The following is a 26,104-nucleotide window of genomic DNA, read 5'->3' on the forward strand; positions in this document are numbered from 1 at the left end:
AATGGGTTATTTCTCCATATTTCAAGCATATCCAAATATGGTCAATTTAAAATTTATCAAAATAAACTCAACTTCTGGGTGATTCAGAAACTGATCTACTTAAGAAGAGTCAAGGCGCATCTTATAAGTTAGAAGTTAACATATAACACTACTACTATTGTGAAAAATAGTCTAGAGTCACAATTTACAAATTTTCTGAAGCAAACTGGGCCTTCTGATAAACACCTCAATAGAGGAAATATGATCTTCTAAATAAGTCAGATTCAAATTGGTGGGGACAGTGAAGTACAGTTGATTACTAGTGCCTCCAAGAGATTCATACCATTCTTCTTTTAAGTATAAGTTCTCCTAATAATTTGACTATCTTAAGGGGAAAGTTGGTAAAGAATGTGCCTGCAATGCAGGAGACCTGGGTTAGATTCCTGGGTCGGCAAGATCCCCTGGAGAAGGAAATGGCAACACACTCCAGTATTGTTGCCTGGAGAATTCCATGGACAGAGAAGCCTGGCAGACTACAGTCCACGGGGTCACAAGAAGTCGGACACGACTTAGCGATGAAACCACCACCACCACCAAGGAAAAAGTAGGAGGTGTATGTCAGAACCTGCCAGCTGAAACTCAACTAGTAATAAGCCTTATGGATGTGGGAGTTAAACAAAAAAATTTCCATGAATCAGCTTACAGTCATTCTCCCTACTACAGGCACATAGATTTCCAAAGGGGTTCATCAGTTCATCTTTCACAATGCCTGTCAGAAACGGTTAACAATGTTCTTGAGAATAGTTTGATACTATGAATCAAAATAAAACACAAACATACTCTGACCTAGTATTCCCACATCTAGGAATTTAGGCAAAGGAAAAAAAATCACACAAGCAGAAAAGATTCCAGTTAGCATATTTTTAAAAATGATTTTTAAAAGGGGTGGAGGGACGGAAAACTAAAATATCTATCAAAAAGGATCTAACTATGTACATTATGATACATATGGATTGTGGTACACATGCGTGCAGTCATTAAAAATCATGGGAAGTGATACATTTTTATTTACCATGAAGAGGCCCATACCACTATTGAGAAAGGATAAAATAAATTAGGCTGCTGCTGCTCCTAAGTCGCTTCAGTCGTGTCCAACTCTGTGAGACCCCATAAACGGCAGCCCACCAGGCTCCCCTGTCCCTGGGATTCTCCAGGCAAGAACACTGGAGTGGGTTGCCATTTCCTTCTCCAATGCATGAAAGTGAAAAGTGAAAGTGAAGTCGCTCAGTTGTGTCTGACTCTTAGCGACCCCATGGACTGCAGCCTACCAGGCTCCTCCATCCATGGGATTTTTCAGGCAAGAGTACTGGAGTGGGTTGTCACTGCCTTCTCAGGAAAATTAGGCTATGATACAGCAATTATGCTAAGATTGCTATTTGTAAAATGGTATGCATATGCCTAAGAGAAAGGGCGGGGGAGGGAGAAGGAAGGAAGGATGTTTCTATGTGCATGGGCACAGGTGTGTAAAAGGATTCTAACGATAAATGCTCACTGAAATGATAAAAGAGATTGTATCTCTAGGTGGTGAGGAAACTTGGGACATTTTTGCTTCCTCCTTTGTACTTCTCTGTAGCATCTGAAGTTTTTTCAATAAGCATATATAATTTTTACAAAAACGTTTTAAGAAAGTTTAAGAATTATAAATTATGAAGCCACATATACCATTCCCTTTTCTTTGCATATCATCATCTCTGAATCTTCAGAATTCACAGAGAATATGCAATATTCAAATTGAGACCAGGAGAACCAACAGATATAAAAAAGCAAAACCTTCACCTGGAGGACAGAAGGCATTTAAAGACAAAAACAAATGAAATGTTCCTCTTCCATTAAGTCATTTACTCGTCAAAGTTCTCCAATGACAGTAATCATTAACCATCACAGAGGCATTCTCAATATTCTACGTAGTTAATTCTTAATACTACTCTTCCTGTTTGTCATTTATCTCAATAAAGTTGGAAAAAAATATTACTCTCCCTAAAAGAAGCAAAAATGTCCACTTAGGTCAGTTAATGAGTAGTCCAGAAGAGAGTGAGACTATCACCACATCCCATGGAGGCAGTACTTACTCTACACAGCTATAACCATCTTGTGTACATACATACATCTTCTATTCAGGACTATGTAACAGTAAAATCTTTCTCGTTTCATAGTAAGATTTACTTAGAGGCATTCTCTCTAACCAAGAATTCTGCCATATTTAACAATAAAATTTAACATATATTAAGACTTTTCAAAGGTTTTTCCATGAGAGTATTTTATGTCATGAAACTAGATACTTATCTCACCAGATAATCTTTAATCCAGGTTAATTCATTCAGTTAGCTGAATAATAAAAGACATTGGACACTGTGCTGGGCACTGTACGAGGCACTGTAGAGAACAAAATACCTGAAACATAGGCACTATGTTCTAGAAGTTCATAGGCTGGCATTTCACAGGTACAGAAAGCACCCAGAACCCAACAATCACAAGAGTTCAGAACATCCATGTATCTAAATTTTAAATAGTAAGTATCTACAGAGTGCCATTCACTGCTAGCCTGTAAGTTATACGTAATAACAACGATGTGAAGTACTATGGAAAAGAGCACAAATGCTTCATGCTGTCTAAGACCAAACGCTTTAATCGAATCCTAAAAGACAAGTTTGCTGAGTCAAGACAGATAGAGGGGCACACACAGCAAGCAGAGAGCATGTTCGAAGACAGAGGTGGGAAGCGCATGCTTCTCTCCATGGCACTGCAACCAGTTCAGGAGGTCTGCAGGGGTGACCTATCTTTCTAATAGATTCTGATTGGACAAGAAACAAGATCAGATAGTCACCCAGTAGTGCTTTGAAAGAAAAGACCAGAATCAGGAAACCAGGTAAGAGATTTACAACAGTAACAGTCCAGGTAAGAGATGAAAGTGAGCCTAAACTGTACCGTGGCAACACTAACAGGGAAGAGAATTTCAAAGCTGCACAATCAACAGACCTTAGTGGCCAAAGAAAGTGGGAGATACGAAGACAGAAGAATTGAGGAGGGCTCACAAATTAGACAACTGGGTGATAGCAACAGTCAAGACAGAGAGCAGACAGTGTGTACACATGTGTATGAGTGCAAGAACAGGTGTGAAGGAAAAGATTAAGAAGTATTCAGTTTAGACACAGTGACTGTTCAGTGTCACGCCATAGAGATGAGGATGTCCAGAAGCAGCTAGTATTCACAGTGAGTGCGGAGGACTGAGAGGATACACACACACACATCCGTGAGTCAGGTGTGACGGAGGCACTGGAGACCACCATGTGCAGAGAAAGAGGGTCAAGGACAGAGCCCGAGAGAGCTCCTGAGGGCGCGGCAAAGGACACAAGGCCCCTGGAAGACACTAATAAAGGACGGTCTCAGAGCGGGACAATGACAGGTGCGAGGAAAGAGAATGGATGACAACGTCAGACGTGGCAGAGGTCAAGTAAGCGCTGTGACTGTTGGTCACTATATACACTTACCAAAAAAGAGTCTCCATAGTGATAAAAGGGAAAGGTAAGACACTGGGAATTAAGGGATGAATGCAAGGTGAAAAAGTAACAGCAATAAGTAGGAAGCAGGTCTCCAACTTAACATACTGACAACAGAATATTTCCTCATGTAGCATTCCTTGGTCTTGGAAAACCAAGCTGGGAAGAAATCAATGTCAAGGGAGAGACTGTCTGAAACTGAAGAGGGATAAATAATGAAATAAATTGCTAAGGGGGCTAAAGACAGGTTCTGAAGGATACAGTCAAGAAACACTTGTTTCTCTATAACAGAAGGAAAAATTGTAAGAAAGGGTATAAGTGAAAGTGTTGTCCATAGGTAGAAAGCCAACATACGAAGCTATTCACTCTTAATGAGCTCTTTTTTCCCTTCTCTGAAGAACACAAGTCATTTATTCAAAAGTGACAGACAGCATGAATGGGTGTGAGGTGAATGATAAAGGTTTAGAATAGCAGCTGAAGAGAAGAGGAAAAAAGAAGAGGATCTGGGATGGGCTGTGGGTCAGAAAGCAGAATATATACAGTCATGTCATTTTAGCTGTCCCACAGTTCTATAACTTTTCAAAGTCCTGAGGAATCCTGATTAGACAGACTGAAGCCTCACTCTTATAAATCCCAGTCCACTCCCATCTAAAGCCCAAAGGATCCCATTTCCTGGGCATGAGACTAGAAATCTCCTGAAATAACACCAAACTGAGTAACTAAAGATTAAAGCACATGCAGTGAGTTACCAAACCTCCCTGGGTTGTAAAAGCATCAATAACAAGCAACTAGAATTCACAGCAGAACTTGAGGGCCAAGAGATTTTAATGTGAGCATTCTTACAAACTAAATACAAGAAATAAATACCATTCAATCAGACCACAAGGGGGAAAACACCATCAAAAGAGACATCGACAAGTATGAGGCTACTAATACACCCAACAGTCCCACAGTTTTCATTCATTTCCATCACTTTGGGGGTAAAGCTAAGATAACAGTAATACTAATAATTTTTGATTCATAACCCCACTATTTCCAAAGGTCAAAGACAAAATGAGTATGACTTTATGTAACATAAAAGTTACATTACATAAAAGTAATGACTTTTAGGTAAATCTTAGCATGCAATACCCTGAGAAGTTTATAAAATCATGCCTTTCCCATCTTTCATTCGAGATGACATCTAATAACATGAAGGCTGGGAACACAATGTTACCCTTCAAAAAAGGAATTACTTTAACTATTTTTAAAGGAATTACTTTAACTATTCAAGTGTATCAGCATCAAAATGAGAGCTCCTAAAAGGTACAATGTCATAGCCTCTTTCCATATATACCATAAGGCCATGCACACCTCAATATAAATGACAAATACCACCATAAATAAATAGAAACAAACACCAAATTTAGAAGTGATGAGGTCAAATTGGAGGAATGAACACATTTAATATCTACTATACAAACAACAGATTCAAATAGAAATGTGAATCCTCACAACGATTCTATAAGGTAGGTGATAAAATATTTCAATCCTGAACAACGGCCTTTGAACTGTGTAATCAATAGCGCAAATGAAAAAATAATCTCAATTTCACATACAGATTGGTCAGGCAGAGGAATGCGCAATCACCCTGAACAGAGACTAAGGAAAGATGAAAGCGAACTTGCATTTCAGTGAAAAACAACTGCTGATTCCGAGTCTCAGGTGACCCTTCATCTACAACACCTGTTTGGTGTTCAGACTGAGGCCATAAGAAAAACACAAAACAGAGCTTTGTCACTTAACAACAGTGTCAAGAAGTAAGACTACCACCAGGTCGGAAGACTGAAAAATATCAAGAATATACCAATAATGTTAAATTTTTAATTTAAAAAAATAAAAGATCCTCTAAGATAGCAAAAGAAATCACCACCCTATGTTCCAAATCAATTATGATAATTAAATTAAACAATAGTAACATACAGTGGCTATAAATCCCAGACAACCTATGATCAATTTTTCAAAATACATAAAGTTCTTAAACTACTACAAATTTCACATATTGCCTAAGAAAGGAAAATTAAACATGACATTTAGAAACAAGCAGAATACCTTAAGGGTACAAAAACAAACATGCCTAGTCTCACATACTTATAATTCAGTTGGAAAAGACAAACAGGTAAAGAAGTTTAAAACAGAATGAAATAACAGTTAAATAACATCATGTACAGTGAAAACAGTAAAAAAAAAAAAAAAAAAATTCTTTTTTTTTTTTTTAACGTGTTTGAGCAAGTATTTACAGAAAAGGTAGCATTTGAGATACTCTCAAAGGAAAAGGGAGGAGAGTTTTTTTAGGTTCAACTAACAGCAATACAGAGATAAAAAGGAACTAAGAACTGGCTGTGTATTTTGTATTATTTCATATGATTAGAATTTTAGTGTGTGTGGAGAGTAAAATCTCCTATCCTAGGAGAGAGCCCTAGGATGACAGAATAGATCCTGAAGGGATTTTAAAAAATTATCCAGAAAATACGCTGAGGGTATAAACTATGCTAGTTGTGTTAAAGTTTAAAAAAAAAAAAAGGCAAGGAAGAAAAAGATACTGTGAAATTTTAAAGAACGGGGATTACAGGCAGACAACACAGCAAGAAAATATCAGGAATTAAAATTTAATAGATCTGGGTGAGAATCCCAGCTTTATCACTTATGAACAATAAGTCTTTTCTAAATTACAATTTACATATTTTTTAAATGGGGGATAATATGTCATTATTGTGGTAAAGCCTTAATAGGATGGCAAATGTAAATTGTCCAATGTATCATCTTTCAATTAATGGGTAGTCAAACATCAGGAGTCTCCTCATAGTAAACAGTAGAAATGGGAAATGACAGGGTAGAAATGAAGCTATGTACTCTCAATGACTAGGATGATGATAAAGTCACTGACTCAAGAAGGAATATAAAGAGAATATAAAGCAGCAGTATATGTGAAGAAGAAAAAAACACACTCGGTTTTAGGCAGGCCAAATCTTCAGTGACAGAGGGATATACATCTTCATGGAAAAATACCAGAAGGCATCAAGATGTGGGTCTTGAACTGAGAAGTCCAGTTCCAATACAAATAAAAATTTAAGAATCTTAGACATACAGGGCAGAGCAAAGAACAAGTGAGCCGAAAACAGGAGCTCACAAAGAGCAGGGATGAAAGAGAGTCAAGCATGAACAAGGGAAAGAGACTGAAATGAAAAGGTGGCCTGCAGTACAAAGTACTGGGTGAGACCTCTGGGTGTGGTGATTAAGGAGACCTCTGAAACTTTGAAGGTGTCTTAATGCCTCTGGTATCTTTGCATGTAGATGTATATCCTTCTGTCACTGAAGATTTGGCCTGCCTAAAACCAAGTGTTTTTCCCTTCTCCACATACACAAATTTCTGGCAAAATTTTGATCACACCAAACTACAAGCATGGAAGGAATAAATGGCTTTTAAAGGAATCAGAGAAAAGACTAGACTCTATTTCTAACTTCACAGAAGCAGTAGTGGAGATCAGATAGATATTATCAATATTTCAAACAGCCATGTGAAAAATAAATTTAGCCTCCACCATAGATACTTATTAGCTACCTCCAGTTTCTTTGATTCTCTAGTTAGTATAGTCTATATTTTAGAAGAATCACTGTTTCACAAATGTCATGTGTTCAGTAGACTCTTTCATATCACAAGATTCTTGGTAGAAAATAAAAGATTTAAGTAGCAAAAGGCTGGAAATCACAGGTCTCGCACTGAAAAGAACAAATGCAATTATGAATGATCCAGGTAGAAACTTTCAGAGGAAGTTTTTGTTGTCACTTTGGGTTTTTGTTTGGTCTGGGGTTTGGTTTGGTTTTTTGTTTTGTTTTCAGAAGTAAAAAAACTTTTTCCAAAATTTGTCTTCCAAAAAGATGCTGGGTCACGATTAAGAAATCAATGCAAAGAAATATCTAAGGTTCCAGAAAGAAAGGCAGTGAAGTGAACTGTCACCGAGAAAAAAAAAAGATGAATCATGAGAAAAAAGACTGACCTTACAAATATGGTAGAGTCACACATAAGATACATTCCATGCCTACACACAGTACAGCAAGAACTATGTTACACATATATGAGGAGATTCTGAAGCCTGACACACATGGCTTCAAATTTCTGCTCCTCAAACTGACCATTGTTTAAACTTAACATTACTGAGCTTCTCTAAAAATGTTTCTTAAGAATAACGACTGTCCGATAAGAGACCAAAAGAGACAAAATATGTAAAGAGCTTAGTGCAGTGCCTGGCACAAGGGAACTATTTAAGAAACACAACTATAATTCTAAAATAAAATACAGATAAATATCTTTCTGACTTTAGGATTGAGAAGACTTAAGCTTTGAAAGAAAGGAAACAAATGAAACAGGAAGATGAATATATCTGGCTACACAATACTTTAAAGATTTTTATATGTGAAAAATCTAAACTACTTAAAAGTAAACAAACATACAAAATTAAAAAGAATCCATATAGAACTGATTTATGTAAGCTACTTTTCTTATAGAACAAAAAAAGATAAAGACTCCAATAGAAAAGAAAACTGCACTGACATACTCTTTGCTCTAAATAAACAGCACCAGGTACCCAATCTAGGAATCCACAGACAGTAACAGACACCACGTGACTGATACTGTAAGGTACCACTGTCCCTCCAACATCAGACTAAGCTAATAAGGCATTCCTTATGTCCCTTAAAAGTGAAAAAAAAAAAAGAAAAAGAACTATTTCAACTATTTGAAGCACAAAGTAGTATTAGTATTTGAAGTGTTAGATTCAGATAACATCAATTCAGTCTTTAACACACTGAATGCAAATCTATTACCGTGCTGTTAGTTGCTCAGTCCTGTCTGACTCTTTGCGACCCTGGTGGGTGTTGCCTGCCAGGCTCCTTCCATCCATGGGATTCTCCAGGCAAGAATATTGGAGTGGGTTGCCATTTCCTTCTCCAAAATCTATTACTAGCTTTTTAAATTAAAAATAAAGCATATTCTAGCACATATTCTTATACTAACTTAATGATTTTCCAAGCCATGCTAAAAAGAGGTACCTCAAAGCTACCACCGAGATAAGGGGGAAGGACAGCCGTGGGCAGGTGGGGCAGTCAAGCGGCTGTGCCTCTGCATTACCCGTGTGTCCCCTGAAACCAACATGTAGTTCCAGTTCCACCTGTATCTGTTCTTAATTAATTGGGACCCAATTTATTTTCAGGCTTTCTTTTTCAAACTGAAAAATAATTCTAACAGTAACCACATCAAATCTCTCTACTGATCTCAAAAACAAAAATTCAGTAAACTATATTCTTATTCATAATTGACATATCCCAGACTTTCCACCGAGGATTTTAAGTATTTGATTATGTGGATCCCCCCCACCCCGCTCATTTCCCTATTTTTCCTTATATTTAGAAAAAACACTACTAAAGTATCAGTGACATGTGCAGTATTTTCAGAACAACTTTTATTTCTGTGCCCAAGGCAGCACAGATACTGGTATGGTATTAACATTAAACAGAACAAAGTACTGTGAAATCTCTTCATAATACAAAGCTGGTGACAGAAATAAAGCCAAGTTGTTAATTTTGTAATTTTTCTGACTGTGATGTGTAGATGTGGAGTTACAGACTTTTGACTAGCAATATATTAAAAACAATACAAATTTACTCAGGAAGTTTGGGATGAAAGATATTCCACTTCCAGCCAAACTGAAATTTTGATTAGTAGAGCTATCCATTTAATACAATTACCAATGTCTTTAAATGAGACTATAATCATTATAATCCAAATTAAAATGGGATATAATCCAAACTATTCAGTGGGTACTTCAGATTCAGTCATACAAGAGCTAGCCTGTGAGTTATAAAAATTTATTTTCATTAGCACACAATATGCAAAGACTGAAATGCATCTATGACAACATACTACTGAAGTTGGTTTCAGAGCCAACACTTGACAAGCTTGTTTAGACACAATTTTTAATCTCCTAGTAAAAATGTACAAAAAGACAACACACAGAGCTTTCTGTTATTCGGACTCCAAATAAATGAGATTTTTTGTAATCAGTTTCATAATGTGACTTTTTAATGTAGTACCCTGAACAACTTTGTGTATTAAAAATAATTAAACTGCATTGTTAACAAAATCCAACAGGAAAAACTAAATTTAATGAAAGAATAGGAACATAAAAGCAGAGAAAGTGCAAAAAAGCCACAAAACAAAATCATAGTTAATGGGCCACTAATTTTACTTTAACCAAAAAGAAAAAAAACCCTAAGCATATCAGCTAAGCCATCCAATCTCATACCCACCACCCCACACAGAAAGCAGCCAAAATATTCACTTTCAAAAATGTCTATAAAAAGTATTTTTACCTGTAAATTGTTTTCTGTGACTCTGTTCCACCAAACCATATTGATGGGTACTCCTGATTTACACCTGTCAGCAAGGCAGCCAATAGGGTTCTTTGCTTTTCGTGCCTTTGATCCCATCGGAACTAGCCTCTCCTCCAGCATCCCCAGGCGATACTTCCTTGGCTAGGAAAAAGAAGGAAAGAAACCAGGCCACTCCTAACAACCCCCACACTAATCTAAGCTAGTAACTAACACACAGAAGGTATCAGGAATGGTGGACTAGGAAACAAGTAAAATTTCTGAGACACTCCCTCTAATGTCCTTATCACCACCCACCATTCCCCATCCCCACCCCAGAACATACACATCTCCAAAAGAACCCACAGTCCTAAGAACAATATTACAGAAAACAACAGATGTTTTAGTGAAATCCATTATAATCTGAGTTTATTAAGACTTTAATGAACAGAAGTTAACTTATCAGCAAAGTAAAGGCTTTCCAAATTTTTTCCACTGGCACTTACCTATGCTCAATGCAATTATGAAGAAATGGCTTCAAGGGCACAAAATACAGGTAACAAAATTCTTCATGCTGTATCTTTTTCTGCTCCCCATCTCACTACCTTATTTCCTACTGAGAACTACTCACTTAAAAGCAGCAGCTAATTTCTAAGGAATGGACTTTTTTTTTTTTTCAATTTTAAAACTAGGACAGAGTACCAACTGATCTATCATAAGGCGCTCTTCAACTTGTACTCAATGAAAAGAAATAATCTCAGACTTTAAAAAAAGACACAAATTTCATTGGTCTTATAAATCTCAGTAATTTGAACAGGTTGATACTAAATAAACCATCTAATAAGAGCAAGAGTCACTGGATAATACTATAATAAAGGTAGTAAATAATTTTAATAGTGGTTGGCTGACAGTTTCCACCATCTTCCTTCTATTAATTATAGCAAATCTGTACTAAATTGCATCTTAAAGAGAAATTGCAATTTTTTTTCCTTTAAGGAATACTGATATATATTCTTGGGAAGCTATCTAATTTAAAACTTAAAATAAGAAAATATGTCTTCACTCATTGTTCTGTCTTAAGACTGCAGAAGTAAATAGTTAAAATTAATTTTCTTCAGAAATTAAACTTAGAATAGCAACTGGACTACCCATCTACACAATAATTACAGCAGTGGGTAAAGTTTCATGAAGCTACAATATTTTCACCTCGGTGCAATCTTGAGCCAATTCAATTACTCTCTGTGTCGACATCACAGGCAACTTTTGTGAATGAGAATAGAAAATATACTCTTCACAACCAAATTACAAATGAAAGAATTTTAAAGCAAGTTATTTCTAATAACATCGCTCACAACAAATGAGGCTTTGACATACAGCAAAAATAATATAGCCTTAATTAAGCCTTCACTAATTTAAAATTTGTATTTTAGAAAATGTCTGGTCTAAACATTATCTGATCAAAAAAGTTCAACACATCAAAGAATATTTATTTAAACAAAATCACAACCTGTCAAGCAGGATCTATATAAGGACACCCAAATTCCAGTCACACATTTGAAAGCAAGAGAATTATTGCTTTAAATGTTCCTTTGTTATTTAGATCCTTCATAAATCCAGACTTGTTTTTGACCCAGTTACCACTTCAGTGAAATTTATTCTTATGGTAGTTCATTAAGCAACAAAGAAAAAAGGTTTAAATGAATCCATGTATGATTCTCCCTCCCCAACAGCTCTCATATGTTTTCTGTTTCTCCAAAGAGGAATTTATTATTCCTCTCCCTCCACCCCATCACGCCCAAAACTTTTAATTAGCCCAAGGCCTTTTCTCTTAGGTAGAAGAGATCACCAAACTTGTGTCATTACAGATTTAAATTCTTCAATAAACAGCCAAGGATTTAAAATCCAATCCAAAAGTAAACTTTCCATGTGATACTGAATGAAAAGGTCTAAGGTAGTGATACCATTTAAATACTATTATAAGCAACAAAAGACAAAGGACACCTGAAAGATGGCAGCAATACAAAACACAATGTAGAGGCAAGAAGATGACAGACAGAAGTCCCATTACAGATAACATAAATTACGGTAAAGTCTCATCTATTTCCAAAGTATCTGAACTATTATTTATCCCTTGAAGGAAAATGTATTTTCAACAAAGCATGTGAAAGCCTACTTTGTATCAAGTGCTTGGAAAACAATGACGACTAAAACACACACCTTTCTCTCCAAAAGAGGACATAACCTAGTAGGTAACAAAGTTGTGCAAACTGAACATTCACTGTGATATTAAAAATACACTTGTAATCAAGGTACCAAAAGAAGAAGAGAGGCAAAGAAGCCTTCACAGAGAGGATGAATGTCTGAGCAGTGTTGAAGGAGGAGTGTGTCTAGATAGGAAACAAAACAAAACAAAAAACAGACTGAGCTAGGGAGAAAGACGTATTATAGGCTAGGAAAAATGCACTTGAGGAAGCATATAGGAACTGTGTTGTTGGGGAAAACTACAAGTTTTCAATCTATCATTAACAGAGGGCCAACCGTGAGAGCAAAAGATGAGGCTTGAAAGCAATTTTTTAAAAAATCATGTATTGTCTTCTATCACTTGCCAAAGAGTTTGGACTTCATTCCATGGGGGAACTCTTGAAAGCTTGTGAATGAGAATTAAAAAGGCACAGACAAATTCATGGACTCCAGCTATAAATCCAGGTTAGAGTTTCCCCAAACTCAGCAATACAGACTTTGGGTAATTCTCTGCTGGGGAAGGTTGTCCTGGATCACTGTAGGACTTTTACCAGCATCTACCCCAGTCATGACCAAAAATATCTCAGATGTTCCGTAGGAGCAGGGGGACAAAACTGTCCACATCTGAGGACCACTGATGTAGGTAAAGGACAGAAACAGAAACAGAAACAGCTCAACAGAAACAGAGGTGAAGGCCTGGTTGGGGAAAGGGCTGCTAGCTTAAAAGCAACTATCAGGATTAAATGAAAGTAAGGGGCTACAGGAAATAGAAAAGACTAATGGAAGATGAGGAAATAAAGGACAAACACAATTTTATAGGAAACATTATTTTGCCCCTAAGTGTCCTACAAGATCCAAACCCCTCCCCCAAAGCAAAGAGAAGCACAACTCTCCTTCTCTTTCCCTTAGGTTCCAGCAATCCTTTCCGAAACCAATCTTAGAACGTGATGGTCAAATAAAAAGGTATGCTTCCTGGTTGATCTCCACTCTTGACAGCCTCCTGCCAGTCCGGTCTGCTAGTTACTATGAAAGGGAAGCACTCTGAAATGTCATGTGCTGTTGGTAAGTAACCAGCTTTTCTGCTTTACCTCCTAGTAGGTCAACATTCGGAGAAGGGAAAGGCTACCCACTCCAGTATTCTTGCCTGGAGAATCCCCATGGACAGAGGAGTTTGGTGGACTTCAGTCCATGAGGTAGCAAAGAGTCAGACATGACTGAGCGACTAAGCACAGGTCAACATTTAAACATCAAAATCCCCAATCTCTTGAGAAACCTGTATGCAGCTCAGGAAGCAACAGTTAGAACTGGACATGGAACAACAGACTGGTTCCAAATAGGAAAAAGAGTACGTCAAGGCTGTATACTGTCACCCTGCTTATTTAACTTCTATGCAGAGTATATCATGAGAAACACTGGGCTGGAGGAAGCACAGGCTGGAATCAAGATTGCCAGGAGAAATATCAATAACCTCAGATATGCAGATGACACCACCCTTATGGCAGAAGTGAAGAAGATCTAAAGAGCCTCTTGATGAAGGTGAAAGAGGAGAGTGAAAAAGTTGGCTTAAAGCTCAACATTCAGAAAACTAAGACCATGGCATCCAGTTCCATCACTTCATGGCAAATAGATGGGGAAACAGTGGTTGACTTTATTTTTCTGGGCTCCCAAAATCACTGCAGATGGTGATTGCAGATGGTGATTTCATTCATTTTAATGAAATTAAAAGACGCTTACTCCTTGGAAGGAAAGTTATGACCAACCTAGACAGCATATTGAAAAGTACAGACATTACTTTGTCAACAAAGGTCTGTCTAGTCAAGGCTATGGTTTTTCCAGTGGTCATGTATGGATGTGAGAGTTGGACTATAAAGAAAGCTAAGCGCAGAAAAATTGATGCTTTTGAACTGTGGTGTTGGAGAAGACTCTTGAGAGTCCCTTGGACTGCAAGGAGATCCAACCACTCCATCCTGAAGGAGATCAGTCTTGAATAATCATTGGAAGGACTGATGCTGAAGTTGAAACTCCAATACTTTGGCCACCTGATTCTAAGAGCTGACTCATTTGAAAAGACCCTGATGCTAGGAAAGATTGAGGGCAGGAGGGGAAGGGGACGACAGAGGATGAGATGGTTGGATGGCATCACCTACTCAATGGACATAGGTTTGGGTGAACTCTGGGAGTTGGTGATGGACAGGGAGGCCTGGCATGCTGCGGTTCATGGGTCACGAAGAGTCGGACACGACTGAACCGCTGAACTGAACTGAACTGAGAACATATACCTTGTCTCTTTCTCTAATACATAAAATTTTTACTCTAAGTCTCAAGATTCACTACAAAAGTGACTGATTTTTATCATTCTTCACAAAATCTGAATAAACAGCACAATAAAATAGCTGAAAATAGTTTTACCCTTTTTTATTGGGCATTTAAAAAATAAACTTAGGGCTTGAACAAAAGTTTTCAAGAAGAAAAAGTTGGAGAATGTATTCCAGACTAGCACTCCTCAACTGTCATGAACACAAAGAACATTCTGAAAGTGAAAGTCGCTCAGTCATGTCCTACTCTTTGTGATCCCTTGGACTATACAGTTCATGGAATTCTCCAGGCCAGAATGGAGTGGGTAGCCGTTCCCTTCCACAGGGGATCTTCCCAACTCAGGGGTGGAACCCAGGACTCCTGCATTGCAGGTGGATTCTTTACCAGCTAAGCCACCAGGGAAGGAACATTCTGGGGATCTTGTTAGAATGAAGGTTCTAACTCAGAAGGCCTGGAGTGAAGTATGAGACTGCATTTCTAAAAAGCTCCTGGGACTCTGAGTGCTGCTGCTGGTCTGGTGACCACCCTTCCAATAATAAAGTTCTGGAGAAATGTCAGGGAAAGATCTGGATAAGTAACAGTTCATAGTAAAAAAGAAGTTCAGCCCCACCCCGGCCCCCAAAAAGATAGAAGTTCAAGCAGTTAACATCCCAACTCCTTCTACCTTGCCCTAAATACTCAGAGCCTTCAAGGCCATTACTGATAACCCACAAAGCCCTGGCCTTTCAAAATTTCTGGTCCTGGTCCAGTGGTTTAGGACTAAGCGAAGTCCACTCTCATTCTTAACAAAAAAGTCTCTGGACTACATCAAAAGAAACAACAATAAAAGCTAATTTTTAGAACTGTTTTATTTCAAAAACTTAAATGCACATACACCTTTTTTTTCATTCATTCATTCACTCACTTAACATTGCAGCATAAATATTTTTGCCCTTCCTAGAAACACAACGATAAGATCTATTCTCCCCCTCTAAAAATTTTACAGTCTAGCAAAAGAAAAATCTATAAATACCACTGCTTGTATAGAAAATGTGGTTACAGACCAATTTTCAGAGCACAATTCTTTAGGTAAAACTGCAAAACAGCATCACCTCTTTGACACTTTACAGGTCTTGTTATTATATATCATAATCTATATTATATATCACCATCTAATTGCTAGAGAAACAAATTAAATAATAATAAACTAGAGAAATCAATGTTATCCTAGGACAAAGTTCCCAATGCCCTGAATTTTAAGAATCCCAAAAACAGAATAACTATGCTTTCACTATTTATACTCAGAAACAATGAAGGATGATTTATCTAAAGTTACGATGAATGACCCTTTTCAACAATTTGCATTTAATTACTCAGAACATGTTCACATACTTGGAAAACAGTAGTATACATATATGAAATATTATCTCCCTTCAGACAATATTCAATGAACTATTAACTCATTGACTTTTGCATGCAGTAACAACTCAGCAACCTACCTCATGCCACTCCTAAGAGTATGAGGTCCACTAACAAAAACCTCTGGTCTAAAATTTACTGTGTATTTATTTGAAAATCAACTTTCATTTCTCTTTTAAAACCTCTTCTCTATTCCCTGGGATCCAACCAGGCAGGATGGCTAAGGAATGAGTCGTAGCTGTCTACATGCAGGTTCGACTGCTCAATAGCAGAGAAGAAGCACTTGGAAAAGATACTCAAGCTTACTGGAAAACTGACAATAACACAATTTATCAAGTTGATGGGAGTAAATCCTTCCATTTTGATCGTGTTTTTCACAGTAATGAAACTACTAAAAATGTGTATGAAGAAACTGTGGTATCAATCATAGATTCTGCCATCCAAGGCTAAAATGGTACTATATTTGCCTATGGGCAGACTGCTACAGGAAAAACATATACTATGATGGGTTCACAAGAGTATTTGGGAGTAACACCCACGGCAATTCATGACACTTTACAGAAAATTAAGAAGTTTCCTGATAGGGAATTTCTCTTACGTGTGTCTTACATGGAGATATACAATGAAACCATTACAGACTTACATTGTGATGCTCAAAAAATGAAGCCTTTAATAATTTGGGAAGACTTCAACAGGAATGCATATGTGGCCGACCTGATAGAAGTTGTTTATACATAGGAAATGGCTTTGAAATAGATCACAAAAGGAGAAAAGAACAGGCATTATAGAATTACAAAAATGAATCAAAGAAGTAGTCTGTTCTCATACCATTTTTAGGATGATTTTGGAAAGTAGAGAGAAAGGTGAACCTTCTAATTTTGAAGGATCTGTCAAAGAGTCCCATTTGAATTTGGTTGATCTTGCAGGCAGTGAAAGGGCTGCTCAAACAAGTGCTGAAGGTCTGCGACTCAAGGAAGGCTATAATATAAATCAAAAAAAAGCTTATTTATTTTGGGACACATGATCAGGAAACTTAGCGATGGACAAGTTGATGGTTTCATAAATTATCAAGATAGCAAATTAACACAAATTCTCCAGAATTCCTTGGGAGGAAATGCAAGTGATCAAGAAACTTAGTGATGGACAAGTTGATGGTTTCATGAATTATCAAGGTAGCAAATTAACATGAATTCTCCAGAATTCCTTGAGAGGAAATGCAAAAACACATATTATCTGCACAATTACTCTGGTATCTTTTGATGAAATCCTTACTACTCTCCAGTTTGCCAGCACTGCCAAATATATAAAGAGTACTCCTTATGTTAATGAGGTATCAAGTGATAAAGCTCCCCTGAAAAGATATAAAAATGAAATAAGGGATCTTAAAAAGGAATTAGAGGAGGTTTCTTTAGAGACTCGAGCCCAGGCAATGGAAAAAGACCAACTGGCCCAACTCTTGGAAGAAAAAGACCTACTTCAGAAAGTCCAGATTGAGAAAATTCAAAACCTAACACAGATGCTGGTGACCTCGTCTTCCCTAGTATAACAAGAATTAAAGGCTAAAAAAACCCAAAGAGTCCCTTGGTGCATTGGGAAAATTAACAAAATGAAGGACTCAAACTACATAAATAAATTTAACATGCCAATGAACATAACAACAAAAACACATAAGGCTGCTGTAAGTTTAGAAGAAACTGATAAATCTCTGTTCAGAATCTGATATTTTCAGTAACACTCTTGATACATTAACTGAGATAGAATGGAACCCAGTAACAAAGCTACTAAGTCAAAGTGAATTCAATTCACTTTGTGCTAACTATGATAACCTGGTATTAGACTATGAACAGTTAAGAAGAGAAAATGAAGAAATGAAATTGAAATTAAGAGAAAAGAATGATTTGGATGAATTTGAAACTCTAGAAAGAAAAGCAAAGAAAGATCAAGAGAACGAACTAAGTTCAAAAGTAGAGCTGCTTAGAGAAAAGGAAGACCAGATTAAGATGCTACAGGAATATAGACTCTCAGAAGTCAGAAAGTATGAAAATGGATTTGTCATACTCATTGGAAAACACTAAAGATCTAAAACAAATGAAACAGACTCTGCTTGATGCCAAAACTGTAGCTCTTGATGCCAAAAGAGAATCAGCCTTTCTTAGAAGTAAAAATCTAAAGCTGAAAGAGAAAATGAAAGAACTTGCAAGTACATGCAAGCAGATGGAAAATGATATGCAGTTATATCAAAGTCAGCTGGAAACAAAAAAGAAAATGCAAGTTGATCTGGAGAAAGAATTACAATCTTCTTTTAGTGAAATAACAAAACTCACCTCCCTTATCGATGGCAAAGTTCAAAAGATTTGCTCTCTAATATGGAATTGCAAAGAAAAATAACTTATCTGCAGAAAGAACTGAATAAAGCAGTTGAAGAAAATGAAGCTTTGCATAATGAAGTTAATTTGATGTCAGAACTGAAATCCTAACCTTCAGAAATAGAAATGCTAAGGAAAGAGATACATGATAAATCTGAAGAGCTCTACACAGTAACATTAGAAAAAGACAAATGGTCTTCTGAAGTAGTTGATAAGGAAAACAGAATTCAAGGTTTACTTGAAGAGTAAATTGGGAACACTAAAAATGACCTACTAACTTCCCAGGTGAGTTGCGAAAGCACTGATCAAGAATTCAAAGATGTTAAAAATCATCATATTGAATCTGAGCAAAAGTATAATCCTTGAAGAGAATGCAAAATTGAATCAAGAAATAGGAAATCTCTCTAAAGAAGCTCAAGAACTTGGTTTAGATTTGGAGGCTTTAAAGACAGAATTCTCTCACAAAACCCAAGAACTTCAGCAAAAAGCAACTGAGAATCAAGAAAGATTAAAGGAAGTCAAAGAGCTGAAGGAGCAATTAGAAAGTAGAGATTCTAGGCTGCACATTACAGAAAAGGAGAACACACTGATTACTGAGAAACTTCAGCAAACCTTAGTAGAAGTAAAAACCTTAACCCAAGAAAAAGATGATCAGAAATGATTCCAAGAGAGCCTACAAGCTGAGAGGGACCAACTCAAAAATGACATTCAGGATACTATAAACATGAATAAAGACACCCAGGAAGAACTACGAAATGCTCTTAAGTCTTTGAAAAAACACCAAGAAACAGCATGCTAAAAATTAAAATTTCTGAAGAAACTTCCAACACATAGAAGAAAACTCAGGAGAAACTAGGGATGAATTTCAGGAAAAGATGGTTGGCATAGATAAAAGCCAAAATTTGGAAACCAAAAAAACCAAGCTCTGATTGCAGATGCTGAGGATAATGAGCTAACTGAGCAATAGAGAAAGATATTTTCTTTAACACAGGAGAAAAATGAACTGCAACAAATGTTAGAGAGTATTACAGCAGAAAAGGAACAACTGAAGACTTGACCTAAGAGAAAACATTGACATGACCATTGAAAACCAGGAAGAATTAAGAATTATTGGAAACAAATTTAAAAAACAACAGGATACTGTTGCACAAGAAAAGAACCATACCATTAAAAAAGAAGAGCTTTCTAGGACCTGCGAAAAACTAGCAGAAGTTCAAGAAAATCTAAAGGAAAAGATCCAAGCATCTCAAGACAAACAAGAACAGTCTTTCAATATGAAATAAAAAGACAATGAGACTAAGAAGATAATGAATGAGATGAGCAACTGAAGGAGCAATTCAAAGTCAAAGACTCAGCACTACTAAAGCTAGAAAAAAAGACTCAGCACTACTAAAGCTAGAACTGGAAAAGCTCGTATAGTCTGAAAGACTTCAAGAAAGTCATGATGAAGTGAAAACTGTAGCTAAGGAGAGAGCTGACCTGCAGAGGCTACAAGAATTTCTTCAATCTGAAAAGAACCAACTCCAAGAAAACTTAAGAGAAATGGCAGCTAAATAACTAGAAACCTAAGAGGAACTTAAGTTGCTCACTGTCACCTGAAAGAACAAATTATTGGTAAACTGAGAGTGGATCTATCAGAGAAAGAAACTAAAATATCATGCATTCAACAGGAATTAGAAACAGCAAATGATAAATTATAGAAAAAGATGCAAGAGCTTTATGAGAAACAATTTATTACCATCAAAGAAATCAGTGAGATTCAGGAAAAAATGAATGAACTGAAACAGTTAAAGAAACAGCTCAAAGAAAGTCAAAGGCTCAAGTTGACTGAAAAACTTAAGGCAAGTCAAGGCAATTAAAAACCATAATTAAGGAAAGAGATGAACTGGAAAGGGTACAGGAGGCCCTTCAAAAGGAAAGACACCAACTCAAAGAAAACTAAAGAAACTATAGCTGAAGAACTGAAAATCAAAGCAGAACTAAAAGCTACTTACATACTTCTGAAGGAGTACCAAGAAACCATCAACACAAGGAATAGTTCAGAGAAGACAGATCAAGGAACAACTATCCAGAGGGTCTTAGGGAATTCAGATGCTGACTTACAGGCAAAGATTCAAGAACTTCAGGAAGAAGAACATCAATGTCTTGAGACGAAAGATGTCAGTGAGACTCGGGGAAAAAATATGTGAAATGGAAAACTTGAAGAAGCAACTTGAGGCCCAAAAGTCAACTCTAGAAAATACAGAATGGGAAAACATGAAGTTAACTCACAGACTCCATGAAAATCTTGTAGAAATAAGATCTGTTACAAAAGAAATAGATGATCTTAGGAATACGGAGAAGACGCTCAATGTAGAGATAGACCAGCTCAAGGAAAACCTAAGAGAAACAACAAGTAGAGACCTGGAAAAATGAGAGGAACTAAGAACTGCCCAAATGAATCTGAAAGAGCACCAAGAAACTATAAATAAACTCAAAGGAATTGTTTCAGAGAAGATAGATGATATATCAAATATCCAAATGAATTTAGAAACACAAATACTGCCTTAAAAGCACAGATCCAAGAACTTCAGGAGAAAGAACATCAACTTCTTAAGGTAAAAAATTATCTCAGTGAAAATATATGTATCAAACAGAGCAACTGCAGAAGCAGTGAGAGACCCAGAATTCAGTCCTGGAAAGCACAGAAACAGAGAAGTTAAGGTTGACTCAGAAACTTCATGAAAATGATGAAGAAATAAAATCTGTTACTAAGGAAAGAGATGACCTAAGAAGAATGGAGGGAACCCTCAAAATGGAGTGAGATCAACTCAGAGAAAGCCTCAGAGAAACAAAAGCTAAAGACCCGGAAAAACAAGAGGAACTAAGAATAGTTGAGGTGCATCTGAAGGAGCACCAAGAAATTATTGATAAACTCAGAGGGATTGTCTCTGAGAAGACAGAATACCAAATATGCAAGTGAATTTAGAAAATTCAAATGCTAAATTACAAGGAAAGGTCCAAGAACTGACAGTAAATGAACAGTCACTTTTTAAGAAGAAATTAGTGAGACACAGAAAAAAAATGTTTAACATTAAGCAACTGAAGAAAGAATTTAAGGCCCAGAGCTTAACTATGAATAAAATAGAAATGGAGAATTTAAATTTGGCTCAGAAGCTTCATGAAAACCTTGAAGAAATGAAATCTGTAATGAAAGAAAGAGATAGCCTAAGGAGAGTGTTAGAGACTCTCAAATTGGAGAGAGACCTACTCAAGGCAGACCTGCAAGGAACCATAGTTACAGAACTGGAAGCACAAGAACAACTAAAAATTGTTCATGTGCATCTGAAAGAACACCAAGAAACTATTGATAAATTCAGAGAGTTTCAGAAAAAAATCTCAGATTTCAAATATTCAAAAGGATTTAAATAAATCAAAAGATGAATTACAGAAAAAGGATCAACAGAACCACGAAGAGGTAAAATATGAAAAAAAGTTACTATGTGATGGAAACCAACACCTTACAGGAAGCCTGAGAGAAAAGTGCTTTAGGATAGAGTTTCTGAAGAGATACTCAGAGATGGATAATCACTATGAATGTTTAAATAGATTGTCTCTTGACTTAAAGAAGGAAATTGAAACCCAAAAAGAGCTTTCAGTCAGAGTAAAAGCAAACCACTCACTTCCATATCCACAAACCAAACAAATCCAGAAACTTCTTACTGCAAACCAGAGGTGTTCCATGGAATTTCATTGAGTCATGACAAAACTTCAGTATGTGCTAAGCTATGTTGCAAGGACAAAGGAAGAACAACATGAATCCATCAATAAATTTGAAATGGCTTTTACTGATGAAGTGGAAAAGCAAAATGAACTGCTAATGGAAATATAGCACCTTCAACAAGATTATGATGTTATCACCCAGAGAATCAAGGGACCTCAAATTGAGCCAGAGCATGGATCTACATATCTAAGAAATTCTCAAGGATTTCTCAGAAAGTGATTTCCATAGCATAAAGACTGAATTTCAGCAAGTACTAAGTAACAGAAAAGAAATGACTCAGTTTTTGGAAGAGTGGTTGAAATGCTCATTTTGATATAGAAAAGTTTAAAAATGTCATCCAGAAAGAAAATGATGGTATTTGTCAAGTGAATAACTTCTATCATAGCAAAGTAATTCCTATAATGAATGAATTAACAGAGTTTGAAGAAAGAAATGCTACCATAGTCAAAAGAATGGGAGCATAGTCTGAAATCAATGAAAGAGAACAATGAAAAACTATTTAAAGTTTATACCAAACTTTGAAGCTCTCCCTGGCCTCTGGTGCCCTTGTTAATCCTACTACACAAGGCAGGCAATCTCAAGTCACATCAAGAGCTACACAGCAAGCCACAGAGAAGATTCAAGAGCTGGAAACATCACTACAGAAAGCTAAAGAAAGTGCTCTGCATACGGAGGGCAAGATTACAAAGATGCAGAAAGAACTCGAGATGACTGATGACATAACAGCAAAACTTCAACAGCAAGTTAATGAATTAAATGAATGCCTTGAAAAAAAAACAAAAGATTCAAGTACTTCAGGACAAAGCTGCTTTAAGAGCTAAGCCTTATAAAGAAGAAATTGAAGATCTCAAAATGAAGCTGGTGAAAATAGACCTGGAGAAGATGAAAAGTGTCAAGGAGTTTGGAAAGGAAATTGCTTCAACAAAAGCCACTGCAGAATATCAAAAAGAACTTATAAGGCTATCAAGAGAAAATCTTGGAAGAAATCAACAGGCCCAAGATACCTCAATGGTATCAGAACATATTGATACTCAGCCTTCAAATAAACCCTTAACCTGTGGAGATGGCAGTGGCATTGTGCAAAGCACTACAGCTCTTACTCTGAAAAGTGAACACATACAGCTAGAAAAGGAAGTTTCCAAGTTAAAGCAGCAAAAGGAACAGCTAGTAAAGCAAAAGAATGAACTGTTAAGTGAGGTCAAGACATGGAAGGAGAGAACCTCTCTTAACAAAGAGAGGTTCACAAAGAAGTATCTTGTGAGAATTCTCCGAAGTCTCCTAAAGTGAGTGGGACACCCTCTAAAAAGAGACACCGTATGTCTTCTCAATGCAAGGAACGGAATGTCTAAGATCCTGTACCAAAGGAGTCACCGAAATCTTGGTTTTTTGATAACCGATCAAAGTCTCTGCCTGGAGAAGGAAATGGCAACACACTCCAATATTCTTGCCTGAGAATCCCATGGACAGAGGAGATTGGTGGGCTACAGTCCTTGGGGTTGCAAAGAGTCATACATGACTAAGCAACTAACACACAGAAAGTCTCTGCCAGGACCTCCTCCACTTCACTATTTTGATAACTCGGGTTTAGGCCTTTGTACAGGAAAACAAATTCCTGAAGCAGAGACCGTGGATCCCCAGCCAGGTCCTTGGCACACGTCATCAGGAAGTAACGTGCCTGAGTACAGGACTCAGGAGACTGCTCTGCCCCTTCCTGGTGGCCCAGCACTCGATGTTCGGAAGTGTCCGTGTTTATGTCTTTACGTGTCTAACCCCTGGCTGTCATGTCACAATCCAACTGAATTTCAGTTCAGTTTCCACTCTGCCACTACAATTGGAAGATGAAGGAATGGGACGAATTCCCATAATCTAGAATGGTGATAGCAACAGACCTTCTTCTTGAACGTGATAATTCTTTAGAACTTGAACAGTTTTATTTATTTACATGCTTTATAAAGAATAAAGTTACTGAAGCGAAAAAAAAAAAACAAAAACAAAAAAAACACCTCTTCTGACTCACAAAGGTCTTCCCTCAATTAATTAAACATCCTGGTGGCTTAGATATTTGTTATTATGAGAACTAAATGTATGATTACATTTACATTAACCATCAGTGGTTAATCTAAACCCACTGGGAAAAAATAGACTAACTGATTAAAACTATTTGATTATTTAAAATCAAAATCAAATATTTAAAATTAGCTAATTTCCGTATAGATAAAGGGAACTACCTCTACTTATTAGTTAATTAGGTGTGTTGACACACCTGGACTTTAAAGGCTTCTACACCTAATTAATTTAAATCTAAAACTATAAATGATTATAAATTAGACTCCATTCAATTTTCTCCATGTGTAAAAGATTTAAAAATCAAAAGCAAAACCAAGTCAACCTCAAAGATCATGCTGCATTTTGTCCTGCCATTCATTACCAGTAACTGCAGGCTTTTCACAGAAATATATTAGGTCCCTCACTTTTCATTGTTTAAATAAAGCCAGTTATAGGATGGGATGGTGACTAGGTCTATAGAAAGTGGGTCTATGGAAAAACAGGTAGTCATTATTAAAGACTCATGGGCAGGTAAACATCTGTAAATGAAAAAGGCCTTTTAACTTGTGCAGTCAATACAGAAATCATACACAGGTTGAGAAGATGAAAAGAGAGGACACTGCTAGGTAAAAAGTAACCCAAATCATATCAAATGTAGCACAACAGGAGTTACACAGACACATGAAAACATATTTTTTAAGCTCTACTGAGTAAAATCTTGGGAGAAGAAGCCTGAGATATTATTTACATAAATTTAAGAAAGCCTAAAAGCAGTCATTACTTCTGTTTTTAAAATTCAATGTTACAATGTAGTTTTATGCCACCAAAAATGAGATCAGTTGTTAAGACCACATTTAATTTCTAAAGATCTGGAACACCAAACTACAACTTCTTTTATTCTTTTGCTTTAGAATAGAACCAGAAAACAAGATGTAGAGAAATAAAATACCATGCCAACGTTATTAAAATCTTTTAAGTGTGAGTAATGTTGTTTTAAATCATAAGTTATTTCTACAGTAAACTATCACATGCAATAACCATAAAAATTTTTATATTAACTTTAGTGTCTTATCAAAAGCAATCATCATGCTAAATTGCCTATTTGCTTATGAGCAAAAGGTTCCCTTTTGATTTATGTGTCCCCTTTCTTAAATTCAATCTTGAAATGAAGCAGAACATCTTCAGCAAGGCCCTTTACTATGACTCAACTTTAAGTAGTGGTTAATCAAAAGTAATCCAACACTGAGAAACAGATAAACAGATGTTTCTAAACTGTAAGACTGTAAGCAGCATAAGACTGAAACTACCACCGTCTGACAAGCACAATGCACTATGGTAAGCACTTCACAGCATTAATATTATGTAATATTCAAAATTCTGTGAGATAGACAGGATTATAATACCAACTTTAGAGATGAGAAGGAGGGCTTAGTCGAGAGACTAAAATAATCTGCCTATAATCTCAAAACTAACATAAGGTCATAAGGTCATGCTGCAGAGCTTGTACTCAACGATGGTATTCTGCCTCAATCCAAAAAAACTTATTCTACATTCTATAATATTCCTTAACATTCTAACATAATGTTAACATTACAATATTAACATTATTCTAGCTACTCCTAAAATGACCAAATTTCTAAACTAATATTTCTTTGAATCTAACTGGCATGGATGGGATCAATGAGAAACAACAGCTGCAGAGACTTTATTAAGCCACTCTACCCTCCCCACTTTCAAAACACAAGAAAAGCAAATCTTGAGAATTAAATAGAGTTGGGAAAACTTACATAGTTTTGGCTAAATTTAGCTTTAAACTTAGGTTAGCATGTTTGTGCATGAAAATTCTAAACTGATCTTTACTCATTTATTCCTGACCCCAACTTCCTAAGAGAACAGAGATGAACCATCAGTAATACCAAGCTCTTAGCATCAGCTACAATGCTTTGTAAATACAATGCCCGAAGTAGAGTGTCAAGAAGCCATTCTGGATATCTCAGAATGATCCACTAAATGCATTAGTTTCCAAATGCAGT

The 26,104-nt window shown here is 36.5% G+C and overlaps 1 protein-coding gene and 2 pseudogenes across 9 annotated transcripts in view; 2 read left to right on the plus strand and 1 right to left on the minus strand.

Moving 5' to 3' along the window:
* Positions 1–26,104, minus strand: part of PAN3 (poly(A) specific ribonuclease subunit PAN3) — a 119,995-nt gene that overhangs the window by 68,015 nt on the left and 25,876 nt on the right. For 7 of the 9 annotated variants that reach the window (XR_009691418.1, XR_009691419.1, XR_009691417.1 and 4 more), the window contains exon 5: positions 9,945–10,106. The exons of the other annotated variants lie outside the window; for them this stretch is intronic. Coding sequence is in view for 4 of the 7 variants with exons in the window: in XM_061133728.1 (XP_060989711.1) it covers positions 9,945–10,106 (162 nt within the window). In the remaining 3 variants the exon portion in view is untranslated. The remainder of the gene's footprint in view (positions 1–9,944; positions 10,107–26,104) is intronic. 9 annotated transcript variants of the gene reach the window in all.
* On the plus strand, positions 16,104–18,282 carry LOC133049610 (centromere-associated protein E-like; annotated as a pseudogene).
* LOC133049608 (centromere-associated protein E-like) lies at positions 21,692–24,029 on the plus strand (annotated as a pseudogene).

This window comes from Dama dama, chromosome 30 (assembly GCF_033118175.1).
Source record: "Dama dama isolate Ldn47 chromosome 30, ASM3311817v1, whole genome shotgun sequence".
Classification (NCBI taxonomy): Eukaryota; Metazoa; Chordata; class Mammalia; order Artiodactyla; family Cervidae; genus Dama; species Dama dama.